Here is a 20,759-nt window from a genome sequence, read left to right on the forward strand (position 1 = left end):
TAAAATTCCACTTATTGCTCATTTTTTGCTCATAGTCCAATTTACTTTATCAGCTTTGTTTAGTTATACACTGTAAATTCATTTAGTAAATCATTTTAATCAGTAAAACAATTTTAGCAGTGTCAGCAACAACATATACAACTTCTATTAAATCATTTCACATTAGGCCTAGTCATTATTTTTTTCTCTAAGTTGTTTGTAATATTTGTCTTGGTTTATTTAAAATTTTCCAGCGATTATAGACAGAAACGTTTTACATCATACATGTACATGAGTATCTACATTTGAAAAAGTCTGGAATGTGCTGCCATATATTCCTGTCAGCAATCACTACTAATCGGCTTCCTCACTTTATGGTTTGACAATCAGCCCATTGGCTGGCATGTCACTGTGACACAGTCACTGACCCACTGGCTAAGCTGCCCAAAAACTACCAGCACCATAGAAACAAACTAACAAAATGACCCAACAGACTCAGCTCAGCATTTGAGGTAGAAAAAAAAATACCCTGCAGCTTTTAGAGCGCACATTTTAAATGACCCCAATGACTTTTGACTCAGCAGTTGCATCTGCTGAGAACTACCAGCATTGCAACGTTCATTTTATATTGATTGAAAGCTGCACTACCCACACTGAGGTGTCCAGTACAGCATTCACAGCTATAGACAATTCCAAGAAACTGAATTACATTTGGAGTAGAATCAGCTGCTCCTCTCTCAATTAAGCACGGCCAGCTTTGGGGTCTGGCTGTTGTGCCAGACTTCATCTAATGAAAACGAACTGAGAATGAATGAGGCAGGCAGAGTGCAATAATTTCATCATGGCAGAGCAGTGAAAAACAGAGGAGAGAAATTAATCAAAATACAGCAAAGCGTGGAAGTCTGAGACACAAGCAGCTGGAAGCACTAATGAGAACCAGCCCCAGGTGGTTGCTAAGTGACAGGGGCCAAGCGGCCGGCCTGAAGCCACGGCCGCCATTCTTCACCTCCCTAGCCTGCACTCCCCACCATCGTGCTTTTTCTCTGGCAGGGCAAGGCGAGGAGGCAGGGCAGCCCGAAATGAGAACCAGACCCTTTTGAGAACCAGCTCTCCTCGCCCCCGGCTGCTTTTTTTGTGTCTTACGTTGAGGAAAAAAACAGAGCGTGCTTCAAAAATAGATCGGGGATCGCGTGCCAATGGGGTTTGAAGACTCACTTTTTTTCCACTCCCTCTAGTCACGCAAGTAGCCTGACGAGACCTTGAAGAGCAAGGCAGGAAAAAAACAGAATACAAAAAAAAGGACAGAGGGAAAAACAGAAGTCCCTCTGGAGTTTTTTTGGCGAGAGAAGGAAGCCGCTACAGCCAGCAGCTCCCCAAGAAGAACAACAAAGGGAGGAGATTGTTGGGTGCCTGATAACTTGAGCAACAGGTAGAGAAGGTTTGTAGATAATCCCAAAGAGTGAGATTTAAAAGAACCCCCAATGCCCACTCTAATTGTCTGCAGACAGGGTCTGAGCAGCTTTTGGGTTTTCCTTCCATTATTCAGAATTAACAGCCCCCAGTTCCACATTTAATAGATTTGGTCTTTGAGGCACATTATGGGCCATTTGCTGATTAGAAATATCATCTTTTTTGAGCCAGCCAAGCTCGGTCTGCATCATTATGAAGGGTCTCTTTGAATATGAGACATAAGACTAGCAGCCTCTTTCTCTGCTAAAGCTATTAACTTCACCAGTCGTTATTGTCATTATATTCTCAAGGCTATGCCAATCCCAGTCAGGAAGGGGGCACGAGAGCTCTTTGGAACGACTTTATTATGACTAGCCACAAGAAGTCTGTAAAGCCTTCAAAAAGCCTTCAAAGCATGCTAATTGAACATATCAGTCTGTTTTCTGCTGTTAACATTGCTAGTCTTTTAAATTCAGTATTACTCACTGTGGATGTACCACACCAACTTGAGTGAAAGCAAATGTATTGCACATTTTTTGAAAAGAAAATAGAAGCACCAGTCATATCGCTGAGTTTAAATCATGCTGTGAGTGATTTCATGCCTGTCTGGAGTCCCTGGGGTGCGAATCTGAGTCTTTAGCAGATACAATGCTAGAAAATACAGCATAGACCAGTATGGCCGATCAACACCAAAACCAGCATATGTTGCGTTTCTGATGCTGGTATGCTGGTCAACCAGCATGACCATGCTGGGTGACCAGCTAAACCAGCACCAGAGTAGCATAAGATTATGGTAGTCCAAGCTATTTCTTTTCTGTTTTGCAAGTATGGTTATACATAGTTATTATTACATAATAGTTAGCGTAACGGTTAAACCATCAGAAGTTTTCAAGAAATGTGATCTATAAATTCCTAAAACTTGCTTACCCAACTTCAAACAGCTGCCTGTAGTTTGTAAAGCAAGTTGGCTAGCAAGCTAGCATAAAAGCTAATTTAATTGAAGTTTTATTAAGTTTTTGCGAATGCAGACCATGCCTTGATAAACGAGATAATGAGAGGACGGGAACTCTGCAGAATTTTGGGCTGGAGTTCAGAACAGCTTCTGTGGGTCACGAGAAGGCCGACCCCCCTTTATTAAAGATCAAGTGCAGGCATGGACAAGGGGAAGGAGGTGGGATGGGGTTTCATCACGAGTAGGAAGAGTGAAGGACTGGCATTTATAGGAAGCTGGAATTAAGGAGGAGTTTTGGACGTGGTCTTTCCTCAAACTTCAGTTATGCCATAACTCCATATCATGCAATGTGATCTGTAATTTACTAAAACATCTAGATTAGCTGACAACCTCAGCTAACTATTGAGCTAAGCTAGCATACCCAAACTATTCCTATCCGAAATACAGGCTAGCTAACTGTTTCAAGTACTTTTGCCTCTTTTCTTCAAATCCAGCATGTAGAGTATAACTTTGTTTCATTGCACTAATTTTGACTAATTTAGGCCCAAGAGTGCTGGCCACATGCTTTAAATGATTCAACAGAGCTCTTTAGCTGCAGAAAACAAAAGATCAATGAAGCAAAAATTGTGTTGCCTCAATGTTAAAACCATATGCTCCATGGCTCAAGTTCACAACCTCCCTAATTTGTTTGCAGATGCACTTAGACTGCAAAATGACATTCACTAGACTGGGCACCTCCATCTACACCTTCAGCTAAACAGTGACAAGCTGGAAAGAAATAAAACCTCTTTGTAGTGGTGTATGCTGTACCCTATCCTTTGTCATTCACACCTCGCTTGCTGCTGACAAGGTTCAATGTGAACAGCCAGTTACTAAGAACCAGCACAAGCTAGAAGGGCTTAGGTTACATATCCTCACATGACACAGGATAGCCAGTGTTGACTCGGACCTCTCTGGCTTCAGCTTTTGTCTCATCAAGCTAGAGCGTTCATGCCAAAGGATGATGCAATGTGAGGTTGGAACTCATTTAAATGTCTCCCCTTACCTGACCTTCTAGCATGAAGAGCTGAAAGTGTGGGATGCGGCCTGGATACATGTTGGATTAACTTTCCATTTATCCTGGGATGCAGTAATACAATCATATTTGCACCCTGCCTCTCCATGATTCATCTTGATCTTTGGAAAAGCATCTAATACTGAGCTCCATGGCATAATTTGCATTTCAAAGTGCACACTCCATCATTAAGACTTTGTAAGTCCAGAGCGGTCTCTTCTGTGAATGAATTTGTTTTTTCGCTAGTCAGTAGTGCAATCTCAATTGATTTCGAGATTATCAAGATGCTAAATAATGAAGGTAGTTATAGCTTCAGTGGAGTCACACTGTAAGAGGCCTACACATATTCCACATGTTGAAATGCATTAGGTCCTGACTCCACAGGATGTTCAAATTACTATGATTGTCACACCAATCAGGACTTGTTCTCCTGTTTTCCATTATACGCTTAAAGATCCATTAAAAAAAATTCTTTGCTTGCTTGGTTACAAGAGAATTCTGCTGAATTTCCAAAATGTCTGTATAGTTAAATTTTAATTAAATCGTTAAGCTTGATGTAAAATGCTCTAAAGATGTTTTTAAAGAGACTTACCAAGTCAGAATTGTTCACAGAGACAGGAACCAGGCGTCTGAAATTGTTACAAATACATAGCCTTATGCCTGAGACGTAGTTTTGCAATGTTTTGGGGAATTTATTTAAATTCAAGTCAAAATGACCATTAAATAACTAGACTAAATAAAATATCACGTTTTTCAGTATTCAGTTTGTCCAGTCTTTGCCTTTAGTGCAGCTTCCATTCTGTTCAGATACTCACTTTCAGCTTTTCAAAGAATTCTGCAGGGATGTTTTTCCACACCTCCAAAGTTTAGTCTTAGTAGTTGGTTGCATTTTCTCCTTCTTGAGCTTCAAGTAATCAACGCATTCAGTGATGTTGAGGTGTGGACTCTGGGGTGGTCAGTCCATTGTTCTGACAACACCAGAAACCTTTTCTTTGTAAATGTTCTTATTTCTGTTTTCGTAGTTAGAACTTCTTGACAGCTACACACCCTTTCAGACTCATAGTGTTGAGTTGTCTATACACAGTGGAAGGTTGGAGAGAAGCACCTGTGGATTTTTCAGATTTCAATCAAGAGTGGAGCTTGATTTTCTCCTCTCTTTCAGAGACGAAGTCTTTAAGTGATGTCTATGTAAAGGTGACAGTGTTGGTGGTCCACCAGGTGTTGCATCTCCTTAGAAATAGCTTATGAAAAATAAATTACCCCCTAAATTACTCACCATCACTGTAAACAAAATCTAAGTTTCTCTAAGATCAAAACAGCTCTGAATCACTTTGTTTACATCTCAATTTTCCTTTAAACAATTACACCATCCAGAATGCAGAGCTGAAGGGAGACTAAGGCTACGTTTATACAGCAGGTAAAAGTGGCCCAAATCTGATTTTTTGTTTGGCTGTTCACATTATCTTTTAAATGGGATCTTTATGTGACATCAGTCTGAACAGATCAGCTCCGAAACCAACCCGCATGGGCAAAAGAACAGAGCTTCACGTGTCGTGCTTGTCCAGAGGTAAACAGTCATGTCGGCCATTGAAGGCCAGTCGCTCCCAGAGCTTTCAGTTTCATCTTTGTCAACGTCACAGGAGCGATTAAAGTTTAAAGATTAAAAAAGACAGCAACACAATGTGTTCGAGTTTGCCATAAAAAGGGCACATATCCATCCACGGCCACTTCTTTGGTTCAGGTCTTCGGGTTCTTTAAACTGTTCTCTGACGCTGCGGCCTCAGGCTCCTCCAGCCACACTAGGCCGTTTCGTTTGAAACCTCTTCAAACTTGCGAGCGGCTATGATGAGTTTCTTCTATTTTTTGTACAGAAACATCAGACTAAATGTTTATGAGCCTCAGCAGTGCAAGATTATGATGAATGTCGAGTTGGATTGATGTAAAAGTCACATGAATTCCAATCTGGCTGTTCAGACCTGAGTCGCATCGCTGCAGATCGGATATGGATCGGATTTCAGTATTACATATGAAAGCGTCTCAAATCGGAATTGAAAATATCAGATTCAATGCATTTTTTGCCGTTCACACGGCCACACAAACGACACATCTGTGTCACATATGAGGAAAAAATCTTTTACCTGCTGTGTCCTCTTCCTTGGGTCATAGTATGAGAAGTCACTCCCTCCTAGCACAAACATTTTAATTTATTAAAGAACATGTAGAACCATAGACACATAATGTCTCCGCTGGTCCAAACAGACCTATGTGCACTTGGTTGGAAATATGGAAAAACCTGGAAATATTTCATTAGCTAACTAAAAGATCCTTTCTTTTTCACATCTGCTATTGGCTTTAACATGTGTATTGTATGGTTCAGTGGAGGACTGCACATGTTTTTTCCTTTGTTTGTGACACAAACTAAAACCAGCATCCATATTTCATCCATTTTGGTCATCATTTTGTATCTATTTGGGATTCAGCTAACAGCTTTCCCACTCATGCTGACACTCCAGTTTATTCACAGGCTTAGTCACTGATCCATCTTTCAGGAACAGCTTCAAAAGGTCAGATACCTTCTGCCTTTTCAGATGATTAGAACTGATTAGATATGGTAGGATTTTGCCTTCCAGTTAAAAGGAGGCCCTGATTCAATTTAAAAGCAAAGCAGTAGAGAATGTTAACATCAACATACTTCAACTGAGGCCTTCCATAAAGACCAAGCATGCCAAGCTGGGGAACCTTGGGAAGATTTGACGTTGAAAAACAGAAAGAACAAATCAAAGAATGAAACCTTATTACTCTGTCCAAAAGCACTGAGAAAGAGAACTGAGAAACAAGGTGCAAGAAGATTCTAGTTAGAGGTCACTTCTGATTATGAATACATTTTAATTAGGCACTTTGACAAATACAGTATAAATGTACTCTGGTCCATGAAGGGTTAGGATATGGTTGGATAATTAAATGTTCAGTGAGATCTGCTTAGCATTTACAAAGGAGAAAAACAACAGCTATTAAGTCACTGACCTTTGGATTATGGAGTGCAACGGCTGGACAAATGATGAGCTAAATCTTAGGCAGCAACATTATACTCAAAGGGCACCACACTGTGAACTTTCTGGTGAACTTTACAGGCAATACGATCCATGAGAATGTAAACAAGTGTACATTTATTTTCATCAGAAACAGCATAGGAATGGCACATCCTGAATTTCACAGTTAATTGGATTCAGACATTGCTTGTTTATGCAACAGCACACATGTAGCTACAGCTATTGGCCACTTAAATGAACGCAGCACTGGCAGGAAAGGCAGGGTGTCATTCTACAAACTAATTCACACAAACATCATTAGACTACAATACTGCAGTTTTCTATGAACTAACATTAAGCTTCCTAAGAAATCAAGTTTACTATAACAAGCAGCTAACAATTAGTAGGCACAGTGGGACTGAACAATGAATAGGAAATGGCAGTTTTGTGTAAATCTCCAATGGTACTCAATGGCAACGCTTCAACTGGAAATCAATATGTATGCATATATACATATGAACCTATACAACCTGTAGAAATAGAAAGAAGCACCACATGAAAGAAGAATGTTAGAATAAATCCAGAAGAATAAGCTCTAGGTGAGACACAGCAGCAGATTAGGAGAAAGAAACTGCTAAGAATGGAGTTGACCCACAGCTTACAGGCATCTGAATAGAAGGCACGACCATGTGAATTCACTGGTAATACTGCTAATATGGTAACATTAATAATACTGTTCACCGTCATATTCTTCATCAAAAAAGGCATATAAAGTCTTGGCAACAAACATCAGTCACAAGCAATGATGAAGAGAAGTCAAAAAGGATACACAGTACATTCATTTCACTAGGCAGGCAGATTTGCTGAACTGTGTACTGCCTCCTTCATTAAAAAAAAAATCGAGCAGCGTTTTTGTTTTCATTTGAATGCTACAGTAAGTAAACACTGAAATAGTCTAAAAAATGCACTTGAAATTATCAAGGAAGGCATGGAAAGGGCCACCACAAAGAATGTGTTGTTTAAAACTGGCAAGGAGAGAAGACATGAGGCCAGGATACTGGTGTATCCTCATTAGCAAGAGTTGTGATGCAGTTGTTGATGACTTAACACTTGTAAAACATTTGATTGGAATACAGTACCATAGTGCTGCTCAGATACATAGATCCACTTAGTTTCTTTGCAAAGTGTCCACATACTTTGATTTCAGGCAATATAACTGGCTTTAATAGCAAAACGCTTAAGGGTAAAAAAGCAAGACATGGGAAGGCCAGGCAGATTTCCAGTTCATTTGAGCTGTTTACAAATGCGATGCACATTATCACATGAAAGATGTGTGAAAATCTACCGACGTGCTACCACAGGCTGCCAGGAGAAAAGATGAAAGTTTTGTTTTTTAGTCTGTTAATTAGCATCTAACATGACTCAAGCCAAGTTTTGTTTGTAACTGGGATCCAGGTCTTCTTAGTGTAGATATTAGGCAGTTGGCCTACCTTTGATTATACCTTTTGGGGGAAAAGTGGTACAACACCTGCAGTGCAAACAATGACATCTTGGCAAGTGAGATCACCTTAAATGTAAAAATGGGTGGTAGACTGATTGAAACTTTTGCACAAACAGTGGAGGTCAGGTGTTTTTTCTTGTCATGCCTCAATGTACCTTGTAAACACTGGATCATTCTTCAGGCCCCACAAGATGAGCACACTACACAGGACTTAACATGCTAAAAACATGCTAACGACTGCTATGCTTACTTTCTAGTCACCTGACTTGGTCAGCTGTATCAGATTCAGGCTGCGGTTTCGGGGCTGTGGACCTGATGATACTGAAGCATGAATTACTGTAATATTTTCCTAATACCAGCAATTTCTGCTGGTCAGAGGCACAAGCACATAGGATGTATATATAAGAAAAATGTCCTTAGCGGAAATGGAGATGGCTTCTTATTCAAAATTCCTGATCCACCTTAAATAGAGCAGCAGTTGGGTGCTTGTGCAAGTGTCAGAATGTAACTGCTGCTCTGTTTAGAAATTAGAAATTAGAAGCGCTTTCTAGAAATTAAACAACATGTACCACCATTTTTGTCAGGCGGAGTGGTAGAAAGCTATACTTAAATAGGTTTATCTATATAGTGTCCAGTTTTGTTTGTACTATTTCACAAATTAAAGATATTTCAAATTTACTTTGGTGGTTAAAAATGGTTATTATCAAAATGTTAAAGGGCATCTGTCACGATTGGCCCCTCCCAGTCCTGTCCATGTGTCCGTGTTGTGTTTTGGTTTAGCCCGTGTGTTCTTTGTTTTGGTTTTTTAGTCCAGCCCCTCATTTCGTGACTCCACCCCTGATTGTTTCCACCTGTGTTCCTGCCTGTTCCTCTTGTATTTTAAGCCTGTGTTTTCCCCTGTCTGGACGTTGGTCTTTGTACTGGTCTATGTATTGTTGTTTGTTCTGTTTGTACTGTTCTGTTTGTTCTGCTTGATTCTGGTTTCTGTCATGTCTGCCCCCCAATCAATCTGTGTTGGCTCTATGACCCTGGACTGTTTAGACTATGACCCTGGATTTGCCCATGTGATGGCCCACTAGCATCAAAGAATAATAGGCCATTGTTAAGCTACAAAATAGGTTTATTTCAGCATCTTTAGTCTCTTGAGTAGTTTTACTTTAAAATGCTGACGTGATCTATACTGAAACTACTTAATTTTATTTATGCTGTGCTATAAACTAGTTAACATATTTAATATTTTTAATTTTGAGATTGTTTTAGAAGATTATTGAACTTACTAGAACTTATTAGAAGTCTGCTATTTGATCAAACCTGAAAAAATATTGGCCAGTTAGGGCTGATATTTGTGACACACTTTTGAAACATCTTACAATATTAATCTCATAATGAGAAATATCAGGTATTACAACTCTATTTAAAATATTTTCACTCGCAAAGATGTCATTTTTTTGCAGCATACTGGGATTTGAATAAAAAAACAGCATGACTCAACATTCTTCCATGAGGACTTCCATGACCAGTCCACTTCTCTAACCCACAATGTGATTAATTTGGGTCAAACGTATTGTGGATCGCTGGGCAGCTAGAATAAGGACAGAATTCTTTATTAAAATGCAAAAGCATTGAGAGTATTAATGAATGTGCTTGGCTGCTTTTTGTGTTTTCTTTAGCTTAAGTCATGTGTGCCCATAGCTGAGAGGAGAGCAGCATGTATGATACCTTTTTTTTTGGAATAACAAAATACTTCATAGTCTGTTACATCTGACTAGCCTGTAAAATTTGTTTGTTTTATAAATATTGATAAGACAATAAACGTTATTCATAATATCAATGAGAAGTAAAAGCAAAATGCCAACTGTAAATTAGACAAACTAGAACAACTCTTGTTACAAACTTACTGTTACAGTCACATATATACAAATAACAGTTATAATCAGAGGTTATGACAACCTTATGACATGAGTAATGCCATCTTCTAGTCAAAAACACACAAATACTGGTACAAAAATATATAATACAAAAAGTGTTCGTCTCTTACAAAACATTGACATCAAACCTAGCTCTCCTATAGAATGTGCAAACGCAGGCAACAGAACATGTCCTTTGCTACCAAGTCAAATATGTGGAGAGAGCATCTGTAAGAAGCCATTCTGACTTCAACTGTCCAATATGGTAATTAAACACTGCATCCTCAGCTCTCTGGCCAGCCAGTGAGGCAACATGACATTATGGCCAAGTTGGATGACTGTCATGTACAGAGTCCTGAGTCAGGCGGGATGCTTTTGGAACAGTACAAGGCGTTTAAATGTTTAAATCCTAAGCTCAGCCTCTTCAGTGTGCTCCACAGAGTGTTCAGTCGTGCTGATAATGGAGGCAGATGGGCCTTGGCTGACCCCAAATGGGGAAATGGCTGGGGAACGGGCAGCAAGTGGAGAGAGGGAAGGTGAGAAACTGGGAGACATGGCTATTGAGGAGACAGAGCCATCATGGCTGATGGGAGATCGTTTTAAAGAGGATAGGTGGGGAAGAGTTCGTCCAACAGCAGGTTTTGGAAGTACAGTTTTAGCTCCAGGGTGAGCTACAGATGTTATAAGAGGAGGGGGGTCAATTCTGGGTTTGGGATCAGCCTTCAGTTTGGGCTGAAAAGGTCGGCGTGTGTTAACTGGGGCATTCTCGTCTTTTAACCGGGCTATTTCTGTAAATACATTTGCCAGTGGCTGGAACTGAGGGCACCAGTTAAGGAGGTAGTCCCAATTGTAGCTGCCCCTCAGTTCCTCATCGCTAGCCACAATTGCAGTCAGAGAGCCATCCACCATAGGTTTCCCATCCTCTGGGAAAGTATAGTCTTTAGTCTGTGAGATATTAAGCCCTCTTCCTACCCCAAGATATCCACCACCTTCATCTCGGTACACTGGGGTCTGGCCTGCCAAGAGAGTCCCACTCAAGCTTCCCATCTTCTTTCCTTTAAACCACTGATTCATCTCCATTCCAGGTTCACCAGAGATGTCAGAAAGCTGGTCAGCATCTTGTTGGATCCCAGAGTCAGGTCCACGGGCAGCTATGTGCTCCTGCATGGAGGAGGAAATGCTGGAGACACGTGGATATTCGTTGATCATGCGGATCTCATCATCCTCCGCCGCCTCTGCCTCAGCTGAGCCTCGTCCACTGGAATGGGATGGGTCCAGTGATCCCCCTCGAGTGTAGGGCCCTCCTCCACCCCCACTCTGGTCTGCAGCATATCCAGGAAGAGTTTGGTGGTAGAGTTTCTCACTTCCATGAACTTTGGGTTCATCAAGAGTCTCCAGTACTGTGCCAGAGGTCACGATTCTAGCATGTGCCTCTTGGTATTTCTTCCTTCTGGATCGCAATAGGAAGAGCACCACCACGATTATGATCAAGACTACTATAGCTGCTAAGGAAGCAGCGATGACACTAGCCAGCAGCATATTCATGTCAGAGGTTAAACCAAAGGATGTATGCGTGACATCAATGGTAAGCTGGGTAGTGGCTACACGGGAGCTCTCCAATGGGCTGTGAGCTATAACTTCCAGAGTCATCTGACGGGTTTCCCTCTTAGAGCGGCTTGTGTGCCGGCCATGTGCATCCATCTTCAGGGAGATGACCCCCGTGGAGATGTTGACCTCGAAGTATGGGGAACTTTCAGATAGAGTATAAAGAACAATCCCATCCACACCTCCATCTTCATCTTTGGCAAGAACTTGGCCAATGCTCTGCCCCTTTTTTGCTCCCTCAGGGACATGGAAGGCAAAGTGTGAGCTGGTGAAAACAGGGTCATACTCATCCTCCCCAGTCACATACACCTGAACTGTAGCGGTTGCTGAGTAGTTGCCTGCATCCACTGCTACGGCAATAAAGTGAAACAAGTTCATTTTCTCAAAGTCAAAACTGTAGCGTGTTCTGACTTCGCCAGATGTCTGATTGACCACAAATGACTCTTTGCCATTTCCTGATTTGTCCATCATGTAATACCTCAGCTGGCCAAATGCACCAGCATCATGATCAATGGCATGTAGCATAGTGACGAGGGCATTCTGAGGCCGATTTTCACGAATGCTTGCCGTCAGCGTTTTAAGAGGAAAGAAAGGGCGATTGTCATTGATGTCCTTGACCTCTACGTTAACAGGAACAAGAGCAAAGTGGCCCTGACCATCAGAGGCTTGCACGATGAGTGTATGAGCGGAGCGCCACTCACTATCCAAAGACCTCCGCACACGAAGCGCACCACTCGTCTGGTCCAAAAAGAAGAGTTCACTCTCATCTCCAGAGCTGATAGAGTACTGCACCTTTCCATTAGGGGTGGAATCTGGATCCAGAGCAGACAATCGAAGTATTTCCTTACCAGTTTCTGCCCCTTCGCTGAGGACAACATTGTACTCTGCCCTACTAAAGGCTGGTGCATTGTCATTGGTATCCATTACTGTGATTAAGACAGGAACACTTGAGCTTTGTTGGGGAACGCCACGGTCTGAAGCGACAATAGTCAGGTTGTAGACAGATACAAGTTCAAAATCAAGCCTCTCAGCTAAGATTAGTGTTCCCACTATCTGAAATCCATGGCCCTCAGTGAAGCGCACACTACTTTCAATCTGGAAGACATTGCCAGTGTTTCCACTTGCAATAGCAAAGTCAAATCCACAGTTGTCCCTGGTAAGGTCTCCATCAATAGCTTCTAAAGTGAGGACAGTAGATCCAGGGAGCTCATCTTCTGAGACAGCAGCTCTGTACTCGTTTTGATGGAACACAGGGGCATTATCATTGACATCAGTCACCTGTACTTGCACTGTGGTGAGAGTAGTCAGTGGTGGATTTCCACCATCACGAGCCTCAATCACCACAAGGAAGGACGGACGCTCAGAATCAAACTTTGCCTCCTGGTTGATAAACAGGGTACCTGCACAGAGATAAAACATTGAAACATATATGATGAAAAGTATGATTTTGTCAGACATGGTTATGCCTTCAAACCATGCAAACATTTGGGTTTATAACACACAGGTAATAAATACTTACCATTGCTTGAGTCAATGTAGAACATGTCTCTTGTTGACACGACTCTATATGTAACCTTGCCATTCTCCCCAGAGTCCCGGTCTGTAGCAGTCACAGTGATAACAGAACTACCAGCTGGAGAATGTTCAGCAAGTGTTGCCTAAAAAGAAAACACAGATTTCTGATTGTTGGCACAAATAAAATTTGGAATCTAAATCTATATATTGTGGAAGCTGCTATGGGGGCATGCGACCCTCATGAGAGAGCGAGAGAAGGGTCTGACTGATGAGTGACAGAGCTGTATATTTACACCCACAGTTTCACTTCAGTTTCAGGCCAGTGGAACGCATGCACAGTAGAATAATGTGATTGTGCCATGTGAAAAAAGTCCTTATAAGAAAGTTGAGCGTTATGAGTGTTCCCATTCACATTTCAACCATTGGCCAGTGTCCTCATTTATAATACTCTGATGTAAACAATGACTGTTTGTGCTGGTTGTATGTTTCACCATGCATATTACCATTCAGGAAGGGAAAGCATATTGCCAATATACACATCAACCAATGGTAACCGGTTTAACCACAGGCCAAAAAACATTACAAAATCATCAGATGTGGATTTTTTCAGCAGGGATACATTTAAACCAAAAGCTTAAAGCTTAAAATATACCATTAGCCCAAAGTAAATTTATCACAAATATTTTGGAAATTCACATAAAACAACTGAAATGTTGATTAGCCTGTAACTCGCTAAAAAAAACCAAAACAAGTGTCAGCGCACATGCTGAATGCCATTGGCTTGAATCTGCTGGAATAAAACTGCTGGCATGAAACTGTAGCTCTGCAGACAGATATTATTGGACTAGAAGGTTGGTTACGCAGATTTCTATTCCAAGAGACTCTTGAGAAAAGCACACCCCCTGTAAAAGGGACAATTTACATTGTATGTTGTTGTTCCTAGTTTGAATTGGTCATGTGTGTTTTATGTGTTGTTTTATGTTGAGGGTATGGGTTTAGCTACATTGAGTTAGTGCTTGGCATTAAGAAAGAGTTTAGGGCTAGGAGTGACATGCTTTCATTTCAGTTGTTACAAAAGGGGCTTTTTCTGCTGTTTGCCAATAAAGAGCATTAATGAGCCAAAATTATGGCTGTATTTCTGATCAGCACCACAATATATTTGCAAGTTTAGATTATGTCTTTAACTCTATCAAACTATTCTGAGAACTTGGCAAGGGCCAATTAAACACTTTCTGCGTGGTGCCATTTCTTCTATCACTATATAAAAGATGCACAAGACTTACTGTTACACTGGATTTTTTACTTTACTGTATTTTCGTTTTAACACTTCATTGTAGTTGAACTGAAAATGCATTTTTCAACCATTTTCACTGGCCAAAATTTCAGCGTTTCCCTGTATTGACTTTTTGTGACCCTCTAATTGTAATTTCTCCCATTAACCGCACCTGGTAAAGGTCCTGAGTGAAGACTGGGGCATTATCATTTACGTCCTCCACCAGTACCGTCAAATTGGCTTCACTCTGATGCATGGAGTCTGATGTGCTGATGGTGACAGTGTACCACGTCCTCTTCTCATAGTCCAACTGACCGGTCAGGGAGACTCCACCTCCGTAGCGGTGGATTCCAAATTTCCCCTGAGAGTCGGAGTCCAGGTGCAGAGAGTAAAAGAGGGCGGGACCAGAGTCCACATCATTTCCCGTTACCTGGGTGATCACTGTCCCAATCAGTGTGTCTGAAAGAAACCGAACACCCTTTAGATCTGTAAACTGAATTATCATGAGGTCACTTAAAATGACAGAGAGTGTACATGAGTATTACAGCTTTCCACCCTTGGGCCGTCATGTCTGAGTGTTTGCTTTTAATTTTCACAATCCTAGGAAAAATATGATACTACATCCTTCTGACAGGATGTGATCACTAAGAGCTTAGGGGTAGAGGCGGTAATTGTAATTGAGTTGATCTTTCAGCACTGTTACCCTGGCTGTTTGCCCACCACAGACTAGTGCGGCTAGAGTTAACTGATAACATCAGTGGTATTGAGTTCACCTAGCAGTCAACTCACTCTCAGGGACGCGCACTTCGCGAGGCATTGGGATGGTAGGCCGGTTGTCGTTCAGATCCACTATGATAACGGTGAGAGTGGCAGAGCCTGCTAATCGAGGACTGCCCCTGTCCGTCGCCATGACGACCAGCCTGAGAACACAAATAAAAAACATTTAAAAAACCACTGTCAATTTACGAGGAGACCATTTCCACCACAATCATCAGGATGTACAGGTCCGAAATGAACTAATACTTAGTCTGTGTCCAGATTTCTCTGTCCATGATAGCTGCTGTGGAGATGCTACCCGTGAGAGGGTCGATCTTGAACAGGCCACTCATGGATGATGACCTGATGGAGTAGGTCACCTGGCCGTTCTGACCCTGGTCAAGGTCGTCTGCCAGCACCTGAGGAAATTACCGGTCATATTTGGAATGAAAATACAGGCGGATTCGCAACAGCTGCTGCAATGTAACTTGAAACTCTGAGCAATATTGGGCTTGGAACTTTCTTTTTTTTAAGGAAGAAAAAATAGAGGGAAATGGTTATGGCTGAGCGGAACAGCTGAGACTATATTTTAATCATGGGTAATGAAAACAATGAAGGGAAAGCCACAGAAACTGTACAGGCCTGTGTTGAAACTGTTCAGATCTCTTCAGAGCATGGGGTGCTTTAGTCCACAACTTCACACTTTTACAAAAGTCAACTATTATGAAAACATGGGGGGCAAGCTACTGCACCTGAATGATGGGGAAATCATATCCCTGGGCCTCACGAACATAAGCAACGTAATTGTGGAGCTGGAAGCGTGGCAAGTTGTCATTGACATCTTGCAGGATCAGGTTAACTGCCATGAAAGAACTGGAGGATGCAGTTTCAGCCTTGACCACTAGGCGGAGTCTAGGGGTCTCTTCAAAATCCAGCCCCTTGGAGCTCTCCACCCAGATTTCACCTGAAGAGACATACAAATAAATTACTGCTGAAGTAACAGTAAATGGTATCAGCTGTATTAATCTATGGTATATAACTGGGCAGGCTTTTTTTGGGAAGCTCAGTTTATCCAGAACACCTGCAAAAGGCTTTGTAAACTGAAGCTACACTCTTACCTGTAGTGGGGCTAATGCTGAAAGACTGTAGCTTATTGCCACTGAAGATGCTATAAGTGATTCCACTGCGGGAGCCATCAGGATACTGGGCCTGGATCTGCACCACTGCAGTGCCTAAAAGAACCATAAGACAGACAGTTTGTTACACTACTGGTAGATGTACAGTATTGTGCAAAAGTCAAAGATCACCCTTAATTTATATCATTTCCAGTACAAAGTACAAGTTTTTATTTTTTTCGTTAGATATTTCTGATGAGATCAGATATACGATAATTCACCTGCATAAGGATGGGGAAAAGTTAAAGTAAAATAAGTGAAAAACAGGAGTTTCCCAAAAAGTTTTTAAAAGATACAGAGAAAATGTGACTCTCAACAATCAATCAAGATTTAGTAGATCACCAACACCGTCACTATCAGATAAACAATACTTACAGCTCTCATCTTTGAGAGAGAGGAGAAAATCAAGCTCCACTCTTGATTCAGATCTGAAAAAATCCACAGGTGTTTCTGTCCAACCTTGCACTGTGAGAAGACAGCTCAGTGCTATGGCTGCTGGTGTTCTTAGAACAATGGACTGGTCATCTCAGAGCCCTGAGCCCAACATTATTGAATGTGTTCGCGATTACATAGATCAGGAGAAGTGAAAACGCAACAAACATCTAAGACTGAACTTGAGATGTAAACTATCATTGTAGATTTTTTAAAATTGTGTGGTGGCACATCAAAAATCTTCGGTTGTCAGTATTACATTTAGTAGCTGTAGTTTGTGTTATTTCAGTTAAATATATGTGTGGCATGTGCCCCGATGACCGGCAGGAAGGCGAGACCTGAACCCCAAGCAAGGGTGAAGCCCCAAAAGGACAGCAGGAAGAGGAGAACCGCGAGTGAATAGGGGATGGGAAGCCCCGCCTCCTGGGCACCATTGCTGCCCCCGCTCTCTGGTTTGTTCACCGGGATTCAATGTGAGGCAAATTAAAGTGGCTTCGCCGCAGGTCCAGAGGCAAAGGGTACAGGCGGATGCCATAATATGTTTCATGTTTTTGCTGATGCTCAAACATAAATTACTTAATTTTCTTTAATTGCTATGTTGAATGGAAATGCAATCAATGAAGCACTGTGGATTTCTCAGAAATACTGTGTGACTTCATTTAAAACGCCTATACTGTATTCACTAATTACTCTGAAATTGAGTAATGAAATCAAATATATCTTTATCCCAATCGGAGGATGATGTGACCAGCAAATAATGAATAATTATATGTTTTATTCTGTCTTTCGGATTTCTGTCCCAGACTTGAGGTACTGTTCTAAAATAAGAGAAGTACAACAACCAAAGAAAGAACTACAACCAAATAAATATCACACATATACTGCTTACAATACAACTAACTGAGTCAGAGTATGTTACCCATTCCTGAGACTTGAACTCAGCCTAATAAGATTTTGAGCTGAACTCAGTTCCTGACCTTTGGCGGCATTTTCCTGTAGGCTGACATCCTTGGAGTTTCGGCTGAAGCGGATTCCCCTGTAGCTCTGCTCCCGTATATAGACCACTACCACTCCCAGTGAAGACTGTGGTGGACTTCCCTGGTCCATGGCTTGCACTATCAGCGTCCTCTGGCTTTGGGTCAAACTGTGGAGCTTCTCAGTGGCCTGAATGTCCCCAGTCAGTGAATTTATGGTAAAGCCTTTAACAGGGTTGGCGAAACGATAGAACACTGAACCATTAGCCCCAAAGTCCTTGTCCTCAGCTCTCATGGTAGCCAGCACTCGATGGCTGGCGATGCTGCTGCTGGAGATGTTGATGATAAGGGGGTCTGTGATGAAGAAGGGTGCATTGTCGTTTACATCAAGGATGTGGATGGTCACCTGAGCTGAAGAGTTGTGTGGATCGCCAGCGGAGGAGTCCATAGCGTACACCTGGAAGCTGTAGGATGGGACTTTCTCCCGGTCGAGTGCAGCTGCTGTGATGATGCGACCAGTGTGCTGGTCCACAATGAACATGCCCCTGGACTCTCGACTCAAGAAGTAGACCACCTGGCCGTTGGAGCCCTCATCTTGGTCAGTAGCTGTAACCTCCAATACGAAAGAGCCTTCAGGGACATCCTCAGCAATTTCTACTGTGTAGCTGCTGCTGGTAAACACAGGACTGTTGTCATTTAGGTCCAGGACACTGATGTCCAGAGTGACAGTGCTGCTGAGAGCAGGGGTGCCCAGATCATGAGCTTCCACAGTGAGTGTGTACCGGGCTTTCTGCTCCCTGTCCAAAGCCCTGGAAGTGGACAGAACACCCGATTTGTGGTCCAAGTGAAAGTCTCCTGAAGGGTCTCCATCTGAATAACATGGATCAAGACATATTAGACAGAGATGCCATTATTTAATTATTATATAAGCCAAGTTTTAATACCAATTGAAAAGTTTCAACTGATTAAAACATGAGAATAATGTGCCAGCTCAGTGCCACTTCACAAGTTTCCCATGCTTGTGTGTCCAGGATAATGAATGAAGCTGTAAATTATTCTAAAATGACAAGAAAGAGAAAGCTATATTACACAGAGTTATTAGGATAATCATGCTTGTATTTAAACTCTGCAAATATGTTGTACTACTCAATTTTTATTGTTACGTTTTGGATGGAAACAAGAGTTAAAACACTTGAAATGGACAAAAGAAATTGTTGTCCTATCAACATTTTTTCTACATAGTATCTAGGTAGATGTAACCAAACTAGATTTCCAATTGGTTAGGCCTTCAGGAGCTGAACAGAAGGCCACACAGACTATATTAGCTATCAACATAATTAGGAATGACAGGAATCAGCTAATTATTTACAATGAGTGAGATGAATTCTGTAGAAAAAACATCACTATACGCCTTCTGAAAGTCCATCAGTGACTATGAACATGAGTTCATAGTCTAACCAGGTTTGAGTTTATAATCCATCTGTTGGGAATGGAAAACGGCAGTAGCTATATGACAGGACTCGTTACTGAAAGAGTCACTTTAAAACTGCTTCATACAAAGTAAAACACATGTTTATATCTGTTACAATTGCCAAACAAAACATGTTGCATGTCTTTTTTTCAAGCTTCAAACGTTCATATTCAATCTAGAACAAAAAATGCTCACGAATATCAGTTTAGCTTAGTGTTAACATACTATTAGAAACACCATAGGGTGCCAGCAGAAATTAGCATTATCATAGATGTTCTGCATTTTAAAAAATATGGTCCAATTCTAACAGTCATGGCTCACCATGATGTTATTTATCATTTAATAACTTATTGTTCTCAAAATAATTGAAATTTTGAAGAAAACATTTAAAAATACCTTTTGTTGTCTAGTTTATAACATTTACATAATTTACCTCTAGTGTATTAGCTATTACTGGATTTACATAACACACAAAAAAGCTTTTAACAAAAGCAAGGGCACACACGGTCAATTCCCATATGCATACACCACAAAGCTTTACAACCCCAACAAGGGGTTTATAAACATACTATCACTGCATTAAAGCTTACGCTAACTGGCCAGTAGCTCCTACCTGTGATTTTGTATTGCACCAGCCCACTATCACCCGAGTCCAGGTCAGTTGCTCTCAGGGTGAACAGGGTCACCGGCTCCAGGTTCTCAGGCACCTCGAGGCTGTAATACACCCTCCCAAAGGCTGGCCTGTTGTCATTCTCATCCAGCACCGTGATATGCACTGTGGCCTTGGCAAAATTAGGTGGAAAACCACCGTCTTTGACATACACTGTTTAAAAGGCAAAGGGTAACATAAGTTTTTTTTGCTATCATTTGAAAGAAATAGATACCGGCACTACTATTTCCTGCAGCAACTCATGTCAGTGCTGTTTTGACATTAAACTGGCATCATTGAACACATTGGTATATATAAACTAAGCAATTACACGCTCACTTGGCAGTTGGTAATATTTCTTTTCCTCATACATATTATAACAAGCAAGCTATTTGCTGTTGGCATGAGTACCTGTCACAGTGTAATCCTCCTGGGCTTCCCTGTCCAGGGCTTTGGTGGTTACTATAACACCTGTCACTGGATGGATGCTGAAGTCATCCGCTGTCATGCCACCATATGTCACAGCACCATTGCTCCCTGTGGAAAATCACACTTATGTAATTCATACAGGTCTTACACTATCCTTGTCCTTCACTGCTAACTCTACACAGTATCTCTATAAAATTAGCCACATGTGTAACAGGAAGAAAATAGCCATCACTCTCATGAGACTGTGTACTCAGAGCACAATTGGCTTTTCTCACGGAAACACATGTGGTGTGCTCGCTTTTTTTATTTGTTTGTAGTTTATTTTGCTGTCTAAGCAGTTGGCTGTGGCAGCCCTCCCCCTGCTGTTTGGATGCCAGATTGCGTGCTAACGGCGAACAGTCTGGCAGAGCATCACCTGTTTTCCCCACTAATTGCTCCTGGGGAGTCAGTTTATAATCCTTCTGTTTTATATGCTCCTGAGTAAGGCCAGGAGAATGTGGCCCTCCCCAAGAACCACCAGCAATTAAAACCATTCGTGTTCATGATGTGTTTAGCTTGAGCAAGCACGACAAGGATGCAGGAGGAAAATGACACTCATAAACAAACATG

The 20,759-nt window shown here is 41.5% G+C and overlaps 1 protein-coding gene across 1 annotated transcript in view; it reads right to left on the reverse strand.

Annotated features, from left to right (window-relative positions):
* Nucleotides 1-6,578: 6,578 nt before the first annotated feature.
* dchs1a (dachsous cadherin-related 1a) overlaps nucleotides 6,579-20,759 on the reverse strand; it is a 168,120-nt gene continuing 153,939 nt past the window's right edge. Inside the window, exons 12-21 of the mRNA XM_017708591.2 lie at nucleotides 20,133-20,258; nucleotides 19,686-19,895; nucleotides 17,605-18,471; nucleotides 16,139-16,252; nucleotides 15,773-15,984; nucleotides 15,288-15,439; nucleotides 15,054-15,184; nucleotides 14,437-14,723; nucleotides 12,996-13,134; nucleotides 6,579-12,876 (exon numbers count right to left, since the gene is read on the reverse strand). Of these exons, the coding sequence (XP_017564080.1) occupies nucleotides 10,274-12,876; nucleotides 12,996-13,134; nucleotides 14,437-14,723; nucleotides 15,054-15,184; nucleotides 15,288-15,439; nucleotides 15,773-15,984; nucleotides 16,139-16,252; nucleotides 17,605-18,471; nucleotides 19,686-19,895; nucleotides 20,133-20,258 (4,841 nt within the window). The 3' untranslated portion in view covers nucleotides 6,579-10,273. The remainder of the gene's footprint in view (nucleotides 12,877-12,995; nucleotides 13,135-14,436; nucleotides 14,724-15,053; nucleotides 15,185-15,287; nucleotides 15,440-15,772; nucleotides 15,985-16,138; nucleotides 16,253-17,604; nucleotides 18,472-19,685; nucleotides 19,896-20,132; nucleotides 20,259-20,759) is intronic.

Source organism: Pygocentrus nattereri, chromosome 17, assembly GCF_015220715.1.
Source record: "Pygocentrus nattereri isolate fPygNat1 chromosome 17, fPygNat1.pri, whole genome shotgun sequence".
Taxonomy (NCBI): domain Eukaryota; kingdom Metazoa; phylum Chordata; class Actinopteri; order Characiformes; family Serrasalmidae; genus Pygocentrus; species Pygocentrus nattereri.